Raw genomic sequence first — 23952 nt, 5'->3', positions numbered from 1 at the left:
GAAGAGGAAACACCGGCGACTAAAAATACAAGCGGATAAACAAAAATACAGCAGGAATAAAAGAGGAGAAAATAAATGAATACAAAGTGTCAGAAAAAATGCAATTAGACATTTTCTCCGACTCGTTCAGTCCTGATTTCTTTGTTGCCTTTATTCACACCAAGAGAATGTGTCCACACTGAATTATTCATACACTCTCTCACTGGCTTATTCAAGTGATTTCAGATATAAACCCAGTGGAAATTCATTACAATCGCACAGCCATGGTAGAATAGAGGGATGCTCAGTCATTACTTTCCCTTTTTTTTCTCTCGCACAACAAATCCATCCATCTATTTATTTGTCTGCACTGGCAGAAGCCTTCCATTCCCAACAGAGGTGACCTGCATGACCCCGCAGCCTGTGTGTCATTACCACTGACCAGTCGTCCATCTCCATCTGACCCTGATCTGCCGATCTCCCTGAGAGGCAGCCGGCGGCACATGCCGCGGTGAGGGAGGAGAGAGCCAAGGGTGACAGGGGAGACAGAGAGGGAGGGTAAACAAGGGAGGAGAGGGGGTGTAAGGGTGAGGGGGCAACAGGAGAAATAAGGTGAGATAAATAACAAGGGATGGAAAATTGGCAGAGGCAGAAGCAAATATGGAAAGATGAAGCGTGTCGCTGCCGGAGAGGAAATTTATGGAGAAAAGATAAAGAAATAAGGGGGAAAAAAGGAAGAGCCTGAGAATGAGGGTGGCAGCAGAGGAAAATAGATGGAAAACAGGAAGAGAGTCGGAGATCAGATGAGACAGGGAGGGAAGCTCACAAATAGAGTGAGAGGAGGAGAGAAGAGGTGCTATTTCAAGACCATACTTACTGATAATGTCACTCTACTTCAAAGCGCAAAGCGTTGCTGTCATGCTCCTGCACGGCTCTGCCCCAGGAGATTTTCCTCATAGATCAGATGATAAAAAGACGGCTGCCAGCGGAGCATGTGGAGCGTGTGGAGCCCCGGCTCACTCTGAGTGACAAGTTCTGGGTTAAACTGTGACAAGACACTCTCAGGCCTGTGTTAATTTTGTTTAATCAACTCACAGTTGCTGCCAGACCAAAAGGACCCGGGGGAGGTTTGCACACGTGGGAAATCCCAGCGCACCATGCATGGAGCAGGTACAATTCAGGTACGTTCTGAGTAAAGCTCAAAAGGCTGAAAAAATTAATCAAATATCAAAATAAATGTGCAGCACAAGAGAGAAGGATATTAGATCAGAATAAAAGACGGCAGATTAAAGAGATTAAATTGTTAGATTAAAGTGAGACTCCTCTGCTCACCCCTTCCCTTCCCAAGTGCATCAGGGAACTACGGTGGCCTTCACTTACCAGAAAGGACGTCATTCAGTCTTCATGCAGATTACCAGACTGAAGTGACTCCTCTCCAGTGTTTTTCAAAGACATGATTCAATTATGAATTATGTAAGGGCTCAGAAATCCAATCATCAATTCAGATTTTATAATCAGATCCCAGATATCGTCATCTGATCTGATCTGATCTGATCTGATCTGATCTGATCTGATCTGATCTTATCTCACAAAATAGTTATTTATGTGCATGCAACAGTTTGAGAGAGGGTTAGAGTTAATTGTACACCTGTAGTCATTAAAGTGAACCATGAAATCTGATCTAATAATGACTCAGATTTGAAATGGATTTGAACAATCTGGCAGATAATCTGAATGTAGCCTGAATCGTACAAGCTTAATCGTACAAGCGTTCTTTTCTGTGGTCGGCCCCTGTTTTAAAAGATGAAATGAACGCTGTGACTGCTGTGGAAACATGGTGACACATGGCTGTGCTTCATTAAAGCCGGACCTTTGGCTAAAGTACATGTAAAAAGTTCTTTCTAATGCTCCAAAACTAAACATCAGTTCTTAATAAAGCCATTATTCACTTATTATACAAACATTTTACATATTATACAATGTCTGCCAATAAACAAATGTAACACACTGAACATTTACTTATTTCTATTTAATCAGAGTTGTGCCTCATCAGTGAATGTGTGACGGGACATGATTCCTGCAGTGAATGAATTTAATCTCAGCGAATGAACCATGTTTAAATTAGTATTTAATTAAAATAACATGTCATTATAATTTTTTCCAATATTTTTAAAGGGTTCATGTCATGTTAACTCATACAACATGTGTCTACAGTGTTCAAGTGTGTCTTGTCAAGGTCGTGCTGTTGTTCAAGTGTAGCTCACACTAAATACTTGACATTTAAGCCCAAATGTGTTATTTTAAAACCACAAACATGTTTCCCATCATTTTCTCAATGTGTTCCAATTAAGTGATAGTGAAACAATTATACTCTATGGTGATTATAATATTGCTACAACAACAAATTTAATGGTGGATTTTCTTTTCTTTTGTGTGTATGAATGTGCACATCTGTATGTTTATTTATGCATCGATGTGGGTTATGTGAGTTTATGTGCGTATGCAAACTAATTTACTCTTGTGAACTTTTAATTGCGTATTTTATCTTATTTTAACCTTGTGTGAAGCACTGTGTGAAATGTGCTTTGCAGATAAAACCATTATTATTATTGTTATTATTTGTCTAATTACTGTTAATGCATTTGCTATGAAAACAGCAGATGGTCATCCAGCCTCACACTTTTCATTTGGTTTATGTGAGAACTGGAGAATCAGTCTTTATCTGTGGATTTGAATAGAAAGATGGCACACATACAAAAACATTTCATCATTTAGTGAACCGCATTGATATTCACCTGTGGACTCAACGTAAAACATCAGTGGATATTTGACAGTGTGACAGTGGAGAGGAACAAAACTGCTATGCTACTAAGATTAGATGTATTTTTATGAGGGAAATGCCGTTGACATTTTTAATATACTAAAATTACATTCACCTCTTGTTTTCAGGACCTTTCCGTTAATAACTCTGCAGACACATGTTCATAAACACATGTTAGTTTTTAAAGATGGTGACAGTTGTCAAAGCAGATGTCAGTGTATGACAATTTGAACTAATAGTACAAAATATCATAAAAAGAAGATGTATAATATGTGTATGTACAGATACTTACATGTTCATATACTTATATATACATAGAGGAATGTGTGCATTAACACATTGTTGTTTCATCCATCCATCCATCCATCCATCATCTACCACTTTATCCTCACAGTGTGTCACAGTATGTCACAGTGAAACTGACACTGTGACACTATTACACTGTGACACCATTACACTGTGACACTATTACACTGTGACACCATTACACTGTGACACTATTACACTGTGACACCATTACACTGTGACACTATTACACTGTGACGCCATTACACTGTGACGCTATTACACTGTGACGCTATTACACTGACACTGTGACACCATGACACTGTGACACTATGTCACAGGGTCACAGTGACACAGGGTCATAGTGTCACAGGGTCATAGTGTCAGTGTAACAGTGTCAGTGTTACACTGTTTCACTGTGACACTATTACACTGTGACACCATTAAACTGTGACACTGTGTCACAGGGTCACAGTGACACAGGGTCATAGTGTCAGTGTAACAATGTCACAGTGTAATGGTGTCAGAGTGTCACTGTAACAGTGTCACAGTGTAATGGTGTCAGAGTGTCACTGTAACAGTGTTAGTATTACACTGTTACACAATGACACTGTGTCACAGGGTCACAGTGACACAGGGTCACAGTGACACAGGGTCATAGTGTCATAGTGTCACAGTGTAATGGTGTCACAGTGTAACACTGACACTGTTACAGTGACACTCTGACACCATTACACTGACACTGTGACACTATTACACTGTTACACTGTTACACTGTGACACAGTGTAACAGTGTAACATAGTGTCACCACATTGTCGACCATCTCACCTTGCTGGATTTAAATCCCGTTGGTGAAACGTGAGCACAGAGAGTACAGAGAGTAGACGTGGTCCATATTTCATTTCAACAGTTACACATGCTGTGTTTCCTCTTGTCACCAGAGTCCAAAAATATTGTCTCGGCGTGTGCTGCCAAACCAGTATTCCCACTAAATTAATTAGAGAGGTTATTTCAGCAAAGGCGCTGCGGTTCTTCTCTCTACTAATGGATGTCTGCCACAGTCTCTCGAGGATGTTTTTACAAACAGCACGTGTCTCCATGGATGTTTATTATGTGAATACAAACTCATGACATTATTCTGGATGCACTAATGACATCTCAATTCATGAGCACGACTTAGAGCAACTCACCAAACATCACGCATGTATTTATGTGTTATTATGTGTTAAGTGCGGGATACAAAGTATCTGCACATTGCTGTAGATTGTAAAAGTGTACGTTTATAATTTTACTTTAATCTCTTTCTGCACCAGTTTCAAGTGGAAGTGTGTTTTAATAGCTATCCAGTCTTTGTTGTCTGCCTGTTGGTTGTGTGTGAAAACGTCTGACTGCACAATGACATCACCTTAATTAAGGATAATACAAATAAACATTCTGATATTAAACATTTTGTTCTTTCATGATGGATTGTGATGAAAGAAAATAACCCTTCCTTGTTTTCTTGTTTCTTGTCTCCCTTTCACAGGTCACATGGTGACTCCGTGGATGATATGAAAACACGACTTTTGTATGTTTGCCACTGTGTGCTATGGCTTTTTATTCCTATGTGATGGTGAAAATGGTTCATGTAGGAAGAGAAGCCATTTTACACATGGTAGGAGAGCAACATGACAGAAGTGAGCGTCGCCTGCTCGTCGTGGAGACAAACATATGGTTGGATAAATGTAACTGTTGTCTGTTTTCCTGATGTTTCCCTGAAGTAAAGATACATTTATGTTGATCTGAAGACAAAGCAGTGAAGTCAGACCTTGTTATGTGCGTGCACCTGTTTTTGCCTCAAGGCACAGGCAGCTTCCCCTGCCTGCAGGGTTTGATGCGAGTGGTGACAGCTGCAGTCTGTAGGGATGGAAGTGGGAACGCTTGCACAACATGCTACGAACAAAGGAAGAAGAGAGCGAGGAGAGACCATCACAGATCTTTAATAACAACTATAAAAGATGCATTCAGTGAACCACTTTACAACTTGCAAGAGGCACCGCATTTCCCTTTCTTCTCTGATTCTTTTTGCACATTATTAAAATAAAACTTTGACATGAAGCATTACACCAAACAGTCTACCTACAATATTATACAATATAAGGTACATACAGTATAAACAAGATAAAGCACCTTTGCACCTTGAGTAAATACTATTCATAATTCAACAGTTGTCTGATGAGTTGCAGACACAGATGACTGAGTTTGTGATTGGTGTGTGGTGTTATCAGTGCAGGGGAAGAACTCTCAATACAGGTCTATGGACTGTAATGTCCATGTATGCACCTGAGTTTATCCGTTAAGCTTAGGAAACTAATGGAACTGTTCCTAATTTTCTGTTCTATCAGTCTACATTGATGCACTTGGATGGTTTACACAGTATCTTCAATAAACAAAAGAGAACCAGTAAAATCGTTTGAATGAATGTACTGTAACTGCTACAGATCTCATGTTTCCCTTCAGCGGGCATTGGCATTCACATTACGATAATACACAATGTAGCACCAGGTAATGTTTATACAAAAGGCTAAAATGAGCATTGTCGATGCAGTACAGTAAAGTTAAAAAAATAATAAAAAAAAGTTACAATGAATATGCTGGAAGCATTTTACGAAAGGTGCACAGACAATAGTCCAGGTCAGTTATGACGTCATTTGCAAAAAAAGAGACTTAAACTGATAAAATCATATTATGAATGCAAAACGAACATGCATTTCTTAGAGGAAACATACTTTACTGTATTTTCAAGTATTCTTATTTTCTTTCCTTTACTTTAACGATATATAATCTATGAAAAGGACAATATCCAACATAGGAAAAGCAGACAAATTCTCCCAAATAGCATATTCATTTTAGACCCAAAATTCATATCTGCCATCTGTCCTCACATTTGGGTTAAAAAAAAAAAAATGTACAAAAAAGACATAAAGTGACTATGTAAGTAATTAAAGATAGCATTTCACAGAAAACAGCTGTGCAATCTCATTCACCATAAGGAATTGTCTTAAAACATTTACAGTCTCTTATTCACAGATCCCTCAAACCCCCACTCAGTTAATAGATTCTGACGTGTCCTTCCTTAAAGGAATCTTAAAGCTAGTGAGTTTCTGACCAAACAGCTGGCTTAAGAGGTGGTTCTGGGACTCGACTGTCCGATAGGAATGGCTCTCCATTGACCTAACCCCCATCTTTGGCCTGGATTTATTCAAAGCATTGTTCATAGAAACTGAAGACACTTTAGAAATAGGGGGATGCAAAGGTCGGCCCAGCGCTCCCTTTTTGGCTTTGTAATCCCCGTTCAGAGGATTAACATTGTCAGCTTTCTTTGGACTGCAGCTGTCAAGCAAACTTCTTTTTGATGGCAAAGTCGTGCTGGACGTCTTGTACTTGGAGACTATTTTGTTGCTCACGACGTCGTCCCGTACGGATGACAGTACGGGGTAGTCGCTGGGTCCGTCTGACTTTCTTTGCAGAGAGGAGTTTGCACACTTGCTGGCCCGAAATTTCTTCTTGGCCCTGGAGTCGACACCGAAGTTCTCTTGTGTGGCTGGAGAGGAGACCCTTTGCAGGCTGTGAGGGGATTTTGTGTCCTTCCTCTTCTTCTGTGGTCTCAGAGATTCTTTGTCCTCATTTGAGACGGACGTGTTGAGGGAGACCTTGGAGTGGAGGACTGGTGTTGATTCCGGAGCCTTTGTGCTGCTTGTCATCATGTTGTTCTTCATGTTGTCATTTGTTTTGGCAGCTCTGTCTTTCGTCTGACTGCTACATTCTTGCTCAGCACCACGAGATAAAGTTTGCTGTTTGCTGTCATTATTAGGAGCTTTTGACGTGCGCTGCCACTGCTCATCACCCGTCTGCTGGTCCATCACTTCGACTGCTACTTCATGCCTTGCTGGTGTATTTGAAATTGTTCGATTTTCTCTCGAGATGCCAACAGGCTCTTCACCAGGAGGAGGCAAATCAGTTTTTTCCTCCATCTCAGCTGTGTCACCCTCTGCTGAGCTTTCCTTAGCTTCCACCCCCACACTACTGCTCTCTTTAGCTGCTGACCATGAGGATGTCTCGGCTCTAATGCAGACTGACTCATTCTCCTCTTTCACGTCACATACTTCGGCAACTGATTTTCCATTCCCATTAGGTGAGGGACTCGCGTCAATCTCTTCTTTCTTGGGCGTAGGAGAGTCTGACGAGCCCATATGGATACATTTCTCAAGCTCGACAAGTAGTTCAGAGTAGTCCTCAGCCATGTCCTCAGTCTTCACATTTGCACTGTTTGTGTCGCTGTTGCATTCGCTCGCCATGGTCTGTGTGGAGTCGTCTGCTGTGAACACAGAGAGTTTCGAGGACTGGGCGTCAGAGTTTTTATTTAAGTGCAGTGAGCTCAAATTCGCCAAATTAGTGCCGTCAGAGCTATTTTCTTGCAGACTGTCAGAGAGAATTCTTCTCTTTTTACTTGCAGGTGAATCACATTCATCTTCTTTGGACATGGATGCTTTGACAGGTCTGAGGACGCCTCGGAATTTAAAGATTTGGTTCCCCCCAGACAGGTGTTTTTCCATGTGACGATCGAACTGTTCCTTCTTAGAGAAGGTGTAGTTGCAGGTGCTGCAGATGAAAGATTTTTTGATCACGTGCATGACATCGGCACAGAGCTCACAGGTGTACAGAGTGGTGTGTTTTGAGTCAGGCTCGTCCACCTCCTCGTGTGCTGTCTTCAGGTGGTCTTTAAGTGCCTGTAACTCCTGATAAGAGACGGGACACTTGTGACAAAGGAAGATCTTTTCCAAATTGTGAACCACTAAGTGCCTCTGGAGTTTAAAGGGCTTAGGGAACTGTTTCCCACAGTGGTGGCAGTCTCTTGATGGATCTTTGCAGTTGGGATGCATCTCCACACTTTTAGATGTCTCTGTGTTGTGGAGGACCTCCAGTGGGGTCAATGTGCTCTGCTTCCCACCTGCTCCACCGTTGCTTTTGGTCCTGTGAACTCTTGGCTCAGTACGGTCTGATGTTTTCCCCTCTTTCACAGAGGTTTCTGGAGAAACAGCTTTTTCCTGTTCTTTTGTGGCTTTGCTGGACTCCCTGGTGGCTTTACTGGGGCGGTGTTGCATGATGGAGGTGATAAAGTTCTTCACGGCTGTCTCCTGCATGAAGCAACCTGGGATGTCTAATATTGAACCTTGAGTCTGACCCCTCCGGGCAAACTGAGTGGCATGCTCGCGTAAATGTTCGTTGTACATCCACACGTCTGATATCTCCTTCAAGCACATTCCACAGGTCCAGATCCCTGTCTTATTCTTGGCATGTTTCTCCTTCAGATGATCTCTCAGCTGCTCCCTAGAGCTGAATTTGCGCTGCACACACATGTAGCAAGTTGGAGGTGGAGAGGGGTTGTGGGACAACTTGTGAAAGTTCAGCTCACCCAGGGTGAGGAACCACGTGAAGCACACTTTGCACTTGTATTGTTTATCTTTGACCTTAATTCCACCATCTTGCCGTTTCCTTCCACGTCGCTCTGCTACTTTCTTGGACTTTTCTTCATCTCTGTTCTCCACGTCGACAGCTGTAATAGTAGGAGACACTGAGATGTCATTAGAGTCGAAGATATGAACCTCAGGTAGTTGAAATGTGGTGTTGATGCTTTGGATGTCTATGCTGTGGAATGCTGTGGTTTGGATATTCTCTTTGACAGGTGGCTCCACAGGATATGGGACAGCAGGAAGGGGCAGAGGAGGAGGAGTAGGAGTAGGAGGAGGAGGAGGAGGAGGAGGAGGAGGTGTGGATGGCACTTCAGGTTTACAGGTGTTGGGCTCAGAGATTACTCTTGAGTCTGTGTCAAAGCAAGTCAAATCAGAGGAGCCACTCCATTCGATTGGTGGTTTATCGATGGTGCTCTCAAGTGGATTATGCCGAATATTGGCAGGCTCTTCAAGATCCTTATCAACATCCTTCTTTTGACTTTGTTTGGAATCTGGCAGTGGCTTGGCATCAGCCTTCAATGTGCTGTTGTGGCACATGTTCAACATGATGGCATCATCAATAGATATTGTCTCATATTCACAGTGGTTGGCGGGGTTGGCAGTGAATGGCTCTGCTTGCTTGTCCATGTACTGATCTTTATTTGGCATGAAGCTTTCTGAAGAAGCGTAATCCTGAGTAGTATTTGAGTCTGACGACAGCTTTACTCTTTTGTTTTTTTTGCTGTACACCCTTGGAGACTTTTTCCTTTTTGCCTCCTCATCTCTGGGGAACAATTGAGAGAATGTGGCGTCATCGTCGAGTATGGCCCTCAGATCGGATGATAAGCCAGGAGGACTGAGAGGCGGAGCATTCAAACTGGACAGAGGCTGTGAGGCCTCGTCTGATGAGCCACTGTTTTTCTCACTTTTTATCTCGACTTCCACTTTTCTAAGATTCTCCTGTGCAAGGTTCCCTTCTAATCCTTTCTGCTCACACATCTCTTTCATGGGACAAAGAGTCTGTGTGGCCTCCTCACATTCACTGATTATATTCTTGTCTGCACATATAGCACTTTCCACACCATTGTTTGCACATACTTCTCCATTTGCCACCTCTGTCAACCTCGTACATTTCATTTCCTCTGTATGATTGATATGACTTAGCTCCACAGTTTCAATCAGTGCATGTGTCTCTTTTGTTGGAATTTGAGATGTATCATCAGGGAATTGCTCTGTTCCAGTAACAGCTCTGCCATTGATTCTCACCTGCTCCTCGGGAGATTTGCATTGTCCTTGTAGTCCACTGTTTTTGAATTCGGGAGTTAAAGCTTGAAGAATGTCTGTTTTCAGTATATTTAAAATCTCATCAGAGAAAGGGTCAGGCTTTGTGTTTATCTCACTGTTTTTGTTCTTCCTAGCTTTGTTGTTTTTCTTTGCTTTCGCTGGCAGCGGAGGGCTTTGACGGCCTATTTCATCCACCGACACTGCATTTTTCTCAGTTACCATTTCCTCCAGTAGTGACTCGGTCTCTGGTGCTTTAGAGATGAGAGTGTTACTTGTCTCAAGCAGGCCATCTATTTTTGTCAAATAACAGGCCTGTGAATCATCTTTATGTTCTTTCTCTAGAGTTTGTGACACTTCATTAATAAGCATATTTGCCTCATGGTTTGATGTTTTCTGTGGGCCAATGTGTTTTTCAGTTCGGACCAAATGTTTCATGGCCTTATGTCTCTTTAATCCTGGCACAGTCCTGAAACACATGAAGCAGATTTCACAGAGTTCTTTCCCCTGTTGAGCGTTGTTCTGTGTCTTCTTTTGTGACATTTCTGTTGGTACTTTGTGGCCAGTCTCTGTTGTTGGTTGTTTCTGTGACGGCGGGTCTGGTGGAAGAGGCATTTCTTCATTTTCACAGATGATCACTGGCTTAGGAGTGGGTGGACCATCTGAAATGTCTTTCTGGTGAAGTGAACTGTCCTCAGCAGAAGGCTTGTGAGAATCCATATTCACGGCTTCAATGTGTCTAAGCAAGTCAGCATGGACCTGCACCGGATCTGTAGCCTCAACTGGCTCATGATGAATCTCAACGTCTTTCTTTGAACAACCACCTGAATAATCTGTACTACTGACTTCAGCTGGGAGACCCACTGGAAAACATGTGACTTCTATATGCTGCTGAAGAACCATTGGGTCATCTGATACATTTATTTTAGCTGCAGAGTCTGTGTTTAATTTTGTGTCTGTTGCAGCTTTGTCAAAGTTCAGTGCAGGGTTTACATTCAGGTCACATGGTTCACAGTCTTCTGTGGGACTCTGCTTACTGTCCTCTGGTTTAGTGGCTGGTGAAATTGGTATGTAGTCATATTGATTCAGGTGTGGAGGTTCATCTGAAATGCTGTTGTAGTTGAGAGGACTGAGCTTGAAATCATATATTGGATCTTTCTCCCTCTCCACCTCTGGTTGTTCTGCTGTGCTGGTCACATGAAGCGGCGAGGGACAGGTGGTTTCAGAGTTGGAGATTTTACACTCTGCGATTCCCAAGTCCAGGTGAGGAGGGCTTATCAAAGAATACTCCGTCTCACCTGCTGCCTTCGACTGTTCTTCACTGTTTAGAGCCTCTCTGGCACTGTGGCTGCCATCTTTGTTTGTTGGGGCTTTTACATTTTGACTTGAGCCCTCATCAACAGACATGTCATCACATTTGATTCGTGAGAGACACAAAGTGTCTTCTAGGTCCAATTTCTGCATTGGCATTTTAAGAGAGGTGGATAAAAGAGGGCTGCTTGGGGGGGCAGTGTGTAGAAAGAGGCAATGACTTTCTTCCATCTCCTCCCTGCACGGTGAGTTTTGGTGACTTGCCATGAAATTAACAGGAAGATGTTCTTTGATGTCTGGAACATGTAAAATCTCATCCTCTTTCTGAATGGAGTCAAATGCAAGACCCAGTTGAGGTTTCAAAGAGTCATTAAACTGAATAGCTTTGCAGGAATCACTGTCAATGAGAGCACCAGACTGGGAAAAGACCAAGAGATTGTGTTGTCCTTCGATGGACTGGGTGTCTTGGAAAGGTGAGCAGTGACTAGACCTCTCTGTACTGGTCTCCTCTAATATTGGCGTACAGGGCTTTTCAGTGGCAACTATGTCCACTGACAAATCATTTCTTGGACTTACAGCATTCATCTTAACAGGGCTACAATTAGTGGATGGACAAAGTCCAATCAAATCATCACTTTTAGCTGTTTCATGTGCCTCTATCAAAGTCTCAGATGCTTCCATATATAATTCACCAGCATGCATTGGGCTAAATTCTCCAGTATTACTATAATTATTAGAGGACTGCTCTTGCATCACATCTACAATTTTCATCTCAATGTTTAGACTGCTGTCAGGTGACGCTGGTGATGAAGGGTGGCTGTCGGACTGACCGGTGATTCCCTTCACTGCCCGAGCTTCCTCACAATCATCCTCAGTCAAATGTTCCTCGTTTTTGAATGACTGATTTAAAGTTGTTTCTGCATTACTGTTCTCACAGGACTTCCCAACCCTGTGCAGGTCATGTGTCGCTTCACTTGAACTGTGCGCAGACTCAATCAAAGGCTTATTGTCAGGGATATCCTCCTCTGATGAGACTTTAGTTTCACCCTCTCCATCACTGTTTTCTGAGGGCTCACTTGGCTGTGATGAAATTGGCGGGTTTCCTTTCACTGTGGTGTCAGTGCTATTGGAGCAAGATGACTGTGAGTCATTCAGAATGAATTCAATATCATCCTTCCTCTCATTGATATTTGGAGGTGATAATATATTCTTATTCTCAGTAATTGCCTCCTTTTCACCCGGATCTTCTCTCTTAACGGCATCAGCTGCTTGACATTCAGTTTCTTGATGTTGTTGACTGGTGAGAGAGCTGACATTCACCTCCTTTTTTTCCAATATTATGGGTTCCTTTTTGAATATAGAGTCTGAAATCACCTCAAGGCTTTTCATGAGGTTTTCTGTATATCTCTTCTCTTCTAAGATGTCTTCCTTTGTTTCTAAAAGAGCCACTTTCTCCACACGCCTCTCTTGGGATTGTTGGTCACGCTGGAGCTGTGAACATTCAACATGTGAGGATGTAGTAATCATAACTGGTGCATCATTTTCTTTTTCAGTAAAATGTTCAAGTGCCTTTGGATCATTGTTATGCAGGGTATGGGGACTGTGGTGTTCATCCATTAGTTCAAATGTGAATGGACTGGACCAAGGGAGTCCTGGTTCTGTGAAAGGCTGTGACGGCATTCTGGTGACTGTGACATCCATCGGTCTCATATCAAGACCAGTGCTGTCACTCTCTGACTCATCAACCAGTCTTAAAGGTGAAAATTTGCTCATTTGCAGCTGTTTAGGGACATCGTGATCCAGTAATGGTGGGCTTTCCAATTTAGTTGTCTGCAGCTGGTTTTCAAGCTCATTAACTATCCTCTTTATCTCCAGCTCATCCTCTGACGCACAGCTGTTCAGATTTGCACTGTAGTCAATAATTTTTTCTGGCAGAGACAACGGGATGTGATTGTAATCTGGTTTCTTTTCATTTGATTTCTCACAGTTGTCTTTGTACTGAGATATCTCATCTGGTAGCACAGGGCTAACTATAAGGTTCCAGTCTCTGTGTTCCAGAAAGGAAGAAAAGGATGACACAAATTGCTCTTTTTTATCAGACATGGTCTCTATTGAATGGAGACCCTCTTTCTGAATTGGCATTTCTGAGTAAAGGCCACTGTCGAATCCTGTGAGGTCCCCGAACATTGACGAGGTGTCAAATGAGAGCCCTTGCTCCTGATCCAGAGGATAGGGCATGATGTGGAGCGAATCTTTCTGTATCAATGAGTTGCTGTTCTCAGTTGAAGATAGACACACCTCATCCATCAATAAGGTGCACAGAGATGGCTTGTGTGTGTTGAGGTTACTGCCTAAAGTAATAGCCTCTTTCACCACACAGACACTGTCAATCTGTTTTTCCAATGTGGAGCTGTCTGATAGCTCCGGCTGTAACGCTTTGGGCCCCTCTCTGATTTTGCCCTTTGTGTTTCTGTCAATATTCAAATCACTCTCTTTGTTGGTGACAGGAGAGTGTGAATCAAATTGTAGCAGCTTGTTCTTTGTGCTACTACTAAAACTACGTGGTGTTGGTTCTTCTTTGGTGCATTGGTTGTTGACTCTCTTTAGAGTGTTTTTGTCGTCACTGGTGGATTCTTTTCTGTGAGACACCAGCTTTTCTCTTAATTTCGTATGAAAGCCTCTGCTTCTTTCATAGTTTTTCAGTGTTTCCTTTGGTTTCTGTGGGGATGACACTGAATCAGCAACTTCTGGATTTGAATAATATTTCTTTACCTCGTGTGGACTGTCTTTGTTGTCGGAAAGAATGATTTTGTCGGTGTTATACTTCCTGACAGATTTGGTGAATGTCAGTGCTAGTGTGCTGGACTCTTTACATAACTTCTGTGGAGAAGACCTTTCATAGGTTTTCTGTTCTGAAGACGGTTTCCTTTTCATTTCTGTCTTCTTCTCACAGTCAGAGTCAGCCCGATCAGTGCTCTTGGGACTGTTAATACTATCACTTGAGACACTCACAGATGTGCTAAGTTCACTGCTTGTGGATGACCTGCTACCCCTCCTTCTTAGTCTCTGGTGAGAACCATGTTTCTCAGGTGAGAGTGAAACTTCCTCACTTTTTTTCACCTCAAAACACTCCTTTGACTCATGACGCCATGCTGCCTGGTCCCTCTCACTTCTTGCTCTCCATTTGCATTCTTTAGTGTATGTGTATTTACAACGACTTCCTTGATTTAGTCGACCTTGGCTTGCTATCTTCACAGGCTCACAATCGTCATCAGAGTCTGAGACATAGTCATATTCTCCAAATGCAGGGTTCTGTACTGTGGGAGTCAGTCTCTCCATCACCAAGGAAAACTGGAGGTTTTTGGTGCCTTTAACTTGAAGTTTATGGAGCTTGTTCTTCTGCTGAACTATTTTGTGAATAAGTTCTTTGCTCCAGGTTCCCCCTCCACTGTTTTTCCTCTTGCTCTCTTTCACTGCAGTCCTTGAGGTTGGAGATGTGGAGACCTTTGTGGGTGGTGACCCTCGAGGTGCAGAGCTGTCCTGTAAGCTTTTTACCCCGCAACGTTCAGGCAGCTTGTTTGATAAGAGAAACCTTTGTGTTTTTGTGTTTTCATCCTCACTCTTGCACACTTTTCTTGCCTCTTTCACTTTGCTATCCTGTTCGCTTGTCTTCTCCCTTGAGGCAATTCTTGAATTTTTATGAGAGACTTCTTTTTTTATGTTAATCTTCTCACCTTGTTCCAACGATATTTTCTCCAGTTTGCTTTCTGTGTGCTGCTTTGCTGTGTCGGGGTTCTCAACATCAGTCTTGTAGAAATATTTTCCCGGTGTGAAAGACCTGTCATCATCTCTTGCTTGTTTATTTTTACTCTCAAAGACCAGAGATTCTTTGGTTTTCAGACATAGTTTGTTTGATGTTGCTTTGACAGTGGTGAGGTCATCGTCAGCAAATGCATCTATAAAGCTGCTGTCTATCTCTGCATTATCTGACTGATATCCATTTAGTGCCTCTGTGATTAGGCTGTCTAATTTTGCGTCCTCCATTTCCAGCTCAGGGAGAGGCACGGCGATGTTACTAGGGCCAGAGAACAAGTTGAGTCTCATTGGATCATCCTTACTGTCTCCTTTTGTTTCACTGTCAGATATCAGTTCCCCATTTTTGTTGAGGTCCAACAGGGACAGGTGGAGGTCAGAGGGACACCGGGTCATTGAAACATTTGACACAGAAGGCCCTGCTTTGGATGATTCTGTGTGAAACTTCCTACTGTCGTCTGTCTTTGTTAAGTCTTTGAGTTCATTTTGTGCAAATGTGTGTTGAGTACAGTATTGCTTATGGCCTAGAAATGAAGCCAGGTTATTGAAATTTTGATCACATTGCTTGCATGTGAGAAGCACGTCTAACTGGTCAAGGTTTGCTGTGGCTAATGAGGTGGCTAACAGTTGATGTGCAGAGTATGGTGGCGGAGGCTGGTGATGCTCCACCCCAAAACTGTCCACGTAACCTTTGTTTCCATCCATATTTGTCTTTGCATGGTTGCTGTTCTGCAGGTAACTCATGATGTCGTCTTTGGCTCTGTCTGGTGCATAAGGAAGGATTCGTGAAGCGTCAGACTGTATGTGGTGGTTGTGAGAGCTAAGGTGATCTGAAGATAACTGGGATTTGGTCTGGGGCTGGTTGTAAAATGCGTGTGACGTTGCTGACTTTGACATTTGACTGTCCTCTGAGCTGATATTTACAGGGCTGGTGGAAGCTGGGGAGAGCGAAGAGCACGTACTGCTGGACGCATGGTTATTAAGGGGGGAGGGCAAGGGGGATTCATAAGGTGACACCATCATAAGGCCCATCGGTGGTGCCTGTAATGGTGGATAGTTGTAGTTTCTTGGTGCCACTGGTAGAGATGGGTTGAGTCCATAGTATACAGACTTATTTTTTGACTCGCAAACCTGTGCATGGTTCACCTCTACTTTAAAAGTTGAGACCGTATTACTGGAATGTTTTACAGTCTCCTGTCTTTGGTTTGAAAAGCCATCTCCAGTTCTGCCGCTCTGAAATGAGCTGGGGTTTTTCAGCAAGTTATGTTTATGTGATTTACTTTCATCCTGCCAGTCAGAGGGGGAAACAATGTAAGCCAATTTTTGATTGCTTATTTGCCTTGATAACTCAGTTCTGCTTTGGTTTGGCAGGTTTGGCCGCATCTGCTGCCAGGGCATTCTACTATTTTTAGATGGATTTGGCCTTTGGTCAAGTGCTGGCTGGTCCTGAAACTGAAACTTTTCATTCATGTCAGAATACTGAACTGTGCTTTGATCAGCGGGTGAATAGGCCTTACTCTGACCTTCCCAGGACTGTGGTAACCTATTTAGAAGCTTATTGTTCATGTTTTTATCAAAATGATTTGAGCCTGTGTGAATGTTATTCACTGGAGGGCTGTTAAATGTTTTGCTGGTAAAGTGCATGTGTGAGCCAGGACCTTGTGAAATATTTCTCGGGTGGTGCACACTTCCTTGAATGAATGTTCTTTGGTTGGCAGCTGTGTCTTTAGGGTGGCAGTTCCTCTTATTCCCCGAGGTGACGTTTGAGTCCCTACCGTCTGCCTGTCCATTAGTTTCTGTGTTTTCCGGCAGCGCAGGCTTGCCCTGCTCTGACTGCTGCGAGCTGGAGCCCGAGCTGTCACTGCTGGCCGAGTCCTCGCTCAGATTCCTCGGACACTGAATGGAGGACGCTACCCCTTGAATGTACTGTGACTGAGGAGAGCAAGAATAAGAGCTACCATCCTCAGATTGCTGTTCATTACTGAACTGAGTGCTGTTTGGAACAATATTTTGCCCTTCTCCAGACGGAAAGGAAAATGAGTTGTGTGCCACTTTCAGGAGAGTGCCTATGGAGTCTGTAAAGTCTTGTGACTGGGGGTTCTGTTCACAGGGAAAAGAATCTGAAGTTGATTCCTCCAGAAAATTATATCCATATTGAAAAGGTCCTGGCACAAAGACACTTGTCTTATTGGCTTCTGTGAGGGTAGAGGATTTTTGTGATGAAACTCCGTAATTAGTCCTTTCAGGAGACTGCCATGCATTAGATCCACTCAGCTGAAAGTCAGCCAGCATTAGCTGGCTGCCAGACTGTGTAGTGCTGTTCTCCATGGAGGCAGGCTGCTGCTGCTGCTGCTGCTGCTGCTGTGATAGAGGTGGATGTGGGTGGAATGATGTTGCACTTGAGCAACCCAGTGCCTGTGAGGTATAGCTTGGGGAGGTTAGATTAGAGGAGGCCTCCTGAAAGCACCGGCTATAACTGAGCTCCTCCTGCTGTACTTCGGGCTCTCTCTCCGTTATACTGGGAACGTGGAATCTGTAGCTGCCCAAGTGTAGGCTGCGACTGGTGTCCAACTTCTTGGGTGGTGAAACCTTCTGCTGTGGGTAGGCGATGCCAATGGGATTGTTGGAGCGTGGATTTGTAATGCTAAGTCTGTACAGCTGCTGTGGGTTGCCACGCTCTGCCTTTCCTGACCGCTTCCCCTTCTCTTTGCTGCGGCCCTTTCCACTCGGGGACTGGGGGCTGCCTTTGCCAGTTGACCAAGTCCTGTCAGTTGCAAATTTTGATCGGTTCTGCAGTGACCTGAAGTCAATTTTTCCTGCTTGTTGTGGCCGTATGACAGCCTCACGCTGCTGAGGACAGTCCCTTTCCTTTTCTAGTTTTTCAGCTTTGGGCCCTTTGCTGCTGGCTCTGGCCTCAGTGCCTGTGCTTGAAAAGTGCTCAGAAGACTCCTTTGTGGTTTTGTCACTCTGCTGCTCCAGTGCTGTCTCCTCATCCTGCAGTTTGGACTCAGCGTCCAGCTTTTTGACAGCGGGCATTCGCTGAGTCTCTCCTGCCATGGTGCACGAGGCGTGCTGTGAAGGCCTGGTCCTCAGAAGTGCTATCTGGGAGACAGGGGCATCATCCTCTGGGTTGTACAAATCAGTAAAGATCCAGTGGCAGGAACTGCAGGGACAGGACGACTCGCTGCAGGCTCATCTCTTCACCTTCATTGTGCACAACAAACCTGGTGCCAGAGCAAAGCAGATCTGGAAAGAAAGAGAACAAGAGAGGATTAGAGGTGTTTTTGCTGTTTAATAATCAAAGTTCTGTGTATATGGATGTATATATATATATATATATATATATATATATATATATATATATATATATATATATATATATATATATATATATATATATATATATACACTGTATATATATATATATATATATATATATACATATATGTATGAACACAGATGTGTACAAATGTTCTAATTAAAACTGCTACTACTATTTCAACTCACAAAGGATTAAGAGTCATACAAAAAAATAAATAAAAGCATAAGAGATCTCCAAAACAAGTTAAAAATCTCTTCATGAACAATCTTAAAAAGCTTGAATTGGTCTAAAAAGGATGAATTACAAAAGAGAATGCAAGCCTCCACTTTAAAATGAAAACTTTAGTCCCATTATTATGCTTATATTCCAAGATTCTTCCAGCAGGGAGCACTATTGCATCATCACACAAGAGACAAGGAGTCAGCATAATCAATAGGGAATTTCAAAAATACTGCCAAACTCGTACTCAAACATCTTGGAGATATAAGTAACACTTAAAACTTGACGACAACAACAATAACACGTTCAAAAAAAGAATGCAGTTTCCTCTGTGTGTTGTATTCCTGCTTTTACAGCCATGAATCAACTGTGAAATTTCTATATAAACAATCACAACACAAAGAAACTAGTTTGGTCTAGAAATAACAAAGCTCACAACAGTACTGGGCCTGAGAGAAACTACAGTGCACGGATCCAGAAAGCACAGCCAGTAAATGAATCACAGACTCCTGAAGAGTGGGGACACAATGCCACAGTGTTCTATTGCTACGGAGTGCTGCAGGTTTAGATCATGGAGGAATATCAGGGATTAGTCAGTCGGCCATTAGACAGTGAGAACTTTGGGCACACTGATGTATGGTGCCTTTCCTCAGGCTTCCCAGACACCGACTCTCACTTCTTAGTTTACTTTGGCCATCCACTGCCTCTGCTTCTTTTAAACTTTGGAATTAGCACCAAAATGTCATTCCTAAGAAACATCAATGCCAACAGCTTGTCTGTTTCACCTGCTCATGTGTGCCTTTGTTGTCCTTTGTACCAGAAAATAGAAAACAAATAAGAGTATTACACTAGGCCAATAATAACTGTGGGAATGTAGCACATGGGCATTCATTGCAGTGGAACTCTCCCGCATGTGATGTGACAACAAATGATCAAAACACATTTACAGCAGGATGCATTGCTCCTCTGAACCCTATATCTGCATTTGTTGACTGGTCAAATGTGCAAATATGGAACAATGCTGTAAATATGACCCCCACACCATCATCTTTATTTATCCCTGGAGATATTTTGTTGTCAGGGTCATTTGCTGAGGTACAGAGGTGCACGTCATTGTTATGCGTCACGTTTAAAAGTAACACAAAAGACAATTTGACGTCCAATTTGAGCATCCGAGAAATCTGCATTTCAAACCACTTACAAATGTGGTTTGAATGAGATTTGAGAACGAAAATGATTATTCTTTATAGCTTTCAGCAACTAATTGATAAAATTGGAATATTCAAAACCCCCAGAATTTTTTTTCCTGGCAGATTGAACAAGGCCTTTAAGATCAGCATCTGATTTTGTTAGTGCCCCCTCCAACATCCCAGGGGGCTCAACCTTTATTGCATTGATTTAATTACACACGGGGCTCTTATTTACACAACCAAGTACAGGTAAGAGGTCAGAGGTGAAATAATGTAATCCATATGTCATATTTACCAAAAATAAAAGCTAAGCACAGTAAGCTCTGTAGTAAAAAAATAAAATAAAATGCACAGACAAAAGTACTGTTGAACAGAACAATTGAGTAGTGTTTGCAGAAATAAAAATCTTAGAAAAGGTAAAAGAAAATTAAACAATAATACAACTCAACATTATTAGGAATGGGCCTATACGACTAGCACTGGTAAAATCACTAGATTAGACACCGGTAAATGTGAGTTATGTACAATGTGTGGACTTATATCTGTATCTCAGTGTTACACACACTACACACAATTAAAGACAGAACCCGGTGACGCAGAAATCTGATAAGTCGACATGGCCTACAGCACTGTGTCTTACAGAATGAGCTACAGAATGTGAAATTACTGCCCTGCAGCCAATGCATCCAGAGTTTTTCCTGACAAAATAATGAAATACTGAGACATGACCCTCCACATTTACCCTAAAGGAATCACTCCCTGCCATGATTTTCCCTGGCTCATCCTCTGGTAAACATCCTGGAGGCATTTAGCAGGTTGAAAGGGAGCCTTGAGGCTGAGAGCTGGCTGGGTTTAGGCCTGGTTGTGAAAAATCACATCCCCTCATCAGCTCCACAGTATCTGAAAGCCAGAGTGTGTGCAGCCATGTCTTCTACCGGTGGGGAGAAACCAGTATGAATGGCCCATGAGCTGTGAATCCAGCTCAGGGAGACAACAGTCACAATCATACATCACAGCCCCAATTGTATTTGCTGAGACCGACCTGTGAAGTTTGGATGCTTTGAGCAACACAAGGAGCAGCATGAGGATCTCGACGGGCCTTATAGAAGTCACACCACAGTTTGATTTGACAGTTTATGAAGAGTGAAGAGTCAATTTATGCCCAAACAAATGTCCTCTCTTCCTTGTGGTGCAGCTTGGAAACTCTTCCTTGTAGAAATCTCCTCCACACAAGCCAAAAGCTACTTTGCACACAGAGTTTATGTGCATCAGACTGCCAGTCTGGTGGTAACTTTGGTACAGCTTATTGAGTTTTATCTTGAAAAGTATAAATTGTTCTTGGATTGAGCATAAGTACAATGTGCTGGTAACACAAATGTAATCTTGGCAGAAGTTGATTTCAAATTCTGCGCGACTGCTCTAAAATGTGTTCCATAAAAGTGTGTTTTAGTGGGGTTTTACAAGTCAATTAAGGCTGTGTGTGTGCGCGCGCACACGTGCGTGTGTGTTCTTTAGGCCTCCTGTCAAATCACCAAGTTCCTCAAGCAGTGGCGCCCCATATGGCTTCACCACAACACCACCCTGATGCTGTAGACTGCTGAGTGGTGGAGAACTGCTGTGTTTGTGTGGTGTAGGTGCATTTTGTGTGGAAGTGTTTTTTCTCCTCACTTAATCAAGGGGCATGTATTGGTTTTCCTCTGAGATGAAGAAATGGCTAAAAGGTGCTTATATGAAAAGTCAATTTCCTGAAACTCATTTTCCTGTCATTTTGGTGCAGGATGTATGTGGTGTTGGCTGGAGTGAAAATCTCTGTCGACTCATCAAATTGGTGCCTTCCGCTTGTAATTGGCTTTACATTTTCTATTTTCCAAGAGGCTCAGACCCACAATGAGCTCCATATCTCTCAAAATCGGTTACCTGAAAAAGGCCAGACGCTGAGGCATCCCTTCCCTTTGAGCTATTCACCATTTCTGTTTATGCGTGCTCTGTAACCGGAGAGCAGCCATCGTGATGTTAAAAACATACCAAGATAGGCAGATATTTCACATCTGCGTAAGATACCACACAAACCTCTGCAGATATACAGTACAAGGCATTCTTAGTAGAGCCGAGGGAGTGACAGCAGCAGCCCGAAGAAGCCAACAATGAATCCTTTTATAATAATATGAATCAATAACTGGTATTAGCACGAATTTCCCAAGCTGTTCAGCTTCTCCATATGGTCACTGAAATATGAAATATCACCACACAGTAGCCGTAAAGAGAAAAAGAAGGGGAGCAGAGAGGAGAGGAGAGGAAAGACCATGCCAGGAAGTGAAGAGGATGTTCAGTGTGCTGAGTAGCCCAGGAGGCTGTGTAATCGGAGGGATGCGGGGGTGGGGGTGGGGGTCGGGGGGTGGGGGTCGGGATCAAGTGGCAGAATAAAAGCTGTCTGACTGCTCTCATCACACCTCTCCCAGCACGACTGGTCCAGTGAAGGGAATGCACACAGCGAGAACAGCTGGCCAAAGGCCCGGATGCGGGGCGTGCCGCCAAAACCTTGGTCAGCGTGCCTGCCCTACTCCTTCTGTATTTTTGGAAACATCCATTATGCAAGCAATTTGCTTTTAAGATCTCTGCACATATGTCCATTCACAGACAGACCGGGGCGAGAGATGTGAGGAGAACTCGGCTTGCTTTCACACAAACTAATTGATGAAAACAAACACAGGTGTCCACTCACATGACACGTGGTTATCATCTATTTTCTGCTAAATGGAAAAATAATTTAGCATCCTGTTCTATTGAAGAAGAGCTGGAAGTAGTCAGTGAGGCCATTAACTCCTAAGGAAAATGTTCCCATAGACTTTTTCTTTGTAACCAGTGGAGGTGCCCCCTGGTGGATGACTGCTGCTTTTGACTATGTCCATTTTTATGTGTATGCACAGAAGTCATGGTAGGGAATGAATGTCACACAGTTGTCTGTCAGGAACTGGTTATTTTCCAATTACAGTGAATAATTCATTAAGAGTCATCTGTCGTTGTTCACACTGTGGTGCCGTTGTGTCAGAATGTGTGGAAGACGCTGGAGAAAAGTTCAAAAGAAAGAGCGAGCGCAGAACTGAAGGAGGACTGTTATACTCGTGCCTCCCTACCTCCACCAACCATAACCCCACCCTTAAACCAACGTGGTTAGCTGAGCAGTTAGGAAAAGGGAAGGAGTGTGTACATAGTGTGTGTGTGAGTGTGTGTCTAAAGGGGGTTTGGTGTGTAATTCCAGAGGCTCCCCTTACCCCCTCCCAACTTTTTCCTCTGTCTTAGACGGGTTTTTCTTTCTTCTATTTATTTTTCTAACCACTAGATTCTGTATTCAAACGTTTCCATATTGAAAACCACAACATTCCACAAACATGATGGAATCTTTGTTTTAAAGAGTTTAAAGATTCATTTTTCCTCCTTTTTTGACATAGTTTCCCTTATTTCTGCATGTCTACGGAATATTACTTTGGTTACTCTGGTTCGGCGAGGGTGAGAAGGTAAAACATGACCGAATAGAACAGGATATTTGCAGAAGGACAACAAAAATGTCCTGACTCCCACAAATGTGACAACTTAATGAACAAAGTTCTTCCTTTCTTTCTTTCTTTCTACAATCTAAGTAGATCAATATTTTCTTGCCTCTGTTTCTGCCTGGGGCAAAGTATTTGGTTGCTTCCCAAACTTCAGCAAAGTTTCATTAAATCTAAAAGAAACCTCAAAATGGAACGGGACAAGGGTTCATTAATGATGACTCTCTGAAACCTCAAACTTAATTATTGCAGTAACATCTGGAGTTGTCTCGCAGAGCTTGACTCGTGCTGTGTCAGCAGCTCAGGATACAACGACAGTGCCCCAAACAAAATAGTGTCTTGAATGAACTTGTTGTCATTTCTGCAAAGAAAACACCACAAATTTATCATCAAATAAAAGTAAAACACAAAAATCAACTGTGTGATTCCAAGTCTTGGCCAGAAATGGCCTTTTTCAAAGAGTAAGTGGTGAGTTCAGATGTTGTTGTTGTTTCCAACAGTGAATCACAAAACATCTGAGGCTGCACGCTTACTTACTTTGGGAGATTGACCTCTGACCTCCCCATCTACACAAACAAATGGTGAATGATGAAATATAGTAGCTTTAGCTTAAATGTCAAGGACATCAAGGACATCATAAATCTCAAGTAATAACTGTGCTTCAAACTACAGGCGAAAACAGAACCAGCA

General features: G+C 42.8%; 1 protein-coding gene and 1 long non-coding RNA gene across 2 annotated transcripts in view; one reads left to right on the top strand and one right to left on the bottom strand.

Annotated features, from left to right (window-relative positions):
* The first annotated feature begins 990 nt into the window (after positions 1-990).
* LOC122776210 lies at positions 991-5189 on the top strand. Its single transcript, XR_006361177.1, has 2 exons — positions 991-1160; positions 4612-5189. It is a non-coding gene; the product is annotated as an uncharacterized LOC122776210 (long non-coding RNA).
* Positions 5050-23952, bottom strand: part of LOC122776208 — a 46202-nt gene continuing 27299 nt past the window's right edge. Inside the window, exon 2 of the mRNA XM_044036623.1 lies at positions 5050-18229. Coding sequence (XP_043892558.1) covers positions 6173-18040 — 11868 coding nt within the window. The 5' untranslated portion in view covers positions 18041-18229 and the 3' untranslated portion in view covers positions 5050-6172. The remainder of the gene's footprint in view (positions 18230-23952) is intronic.

The sequence above is a fragment of the Solea senegalensis genome, linkage group LG10 (assembly GCF_019176455.1).
Source record: "Solea senegalensis isolate Sse05_10M linkage group LG10, IFAPA_SoseM_1, whole genome shotgun sequence".
Taxonomy (NCBI): Eukaryota; Metazoa; Chordata; class Actinopteri; order Pleuronectiformes; family Soleidae; genus Solea; species Solea senegalensis.
This window is presented reverse-complemented; position numbering and strand designations above follow the sequence as displayed.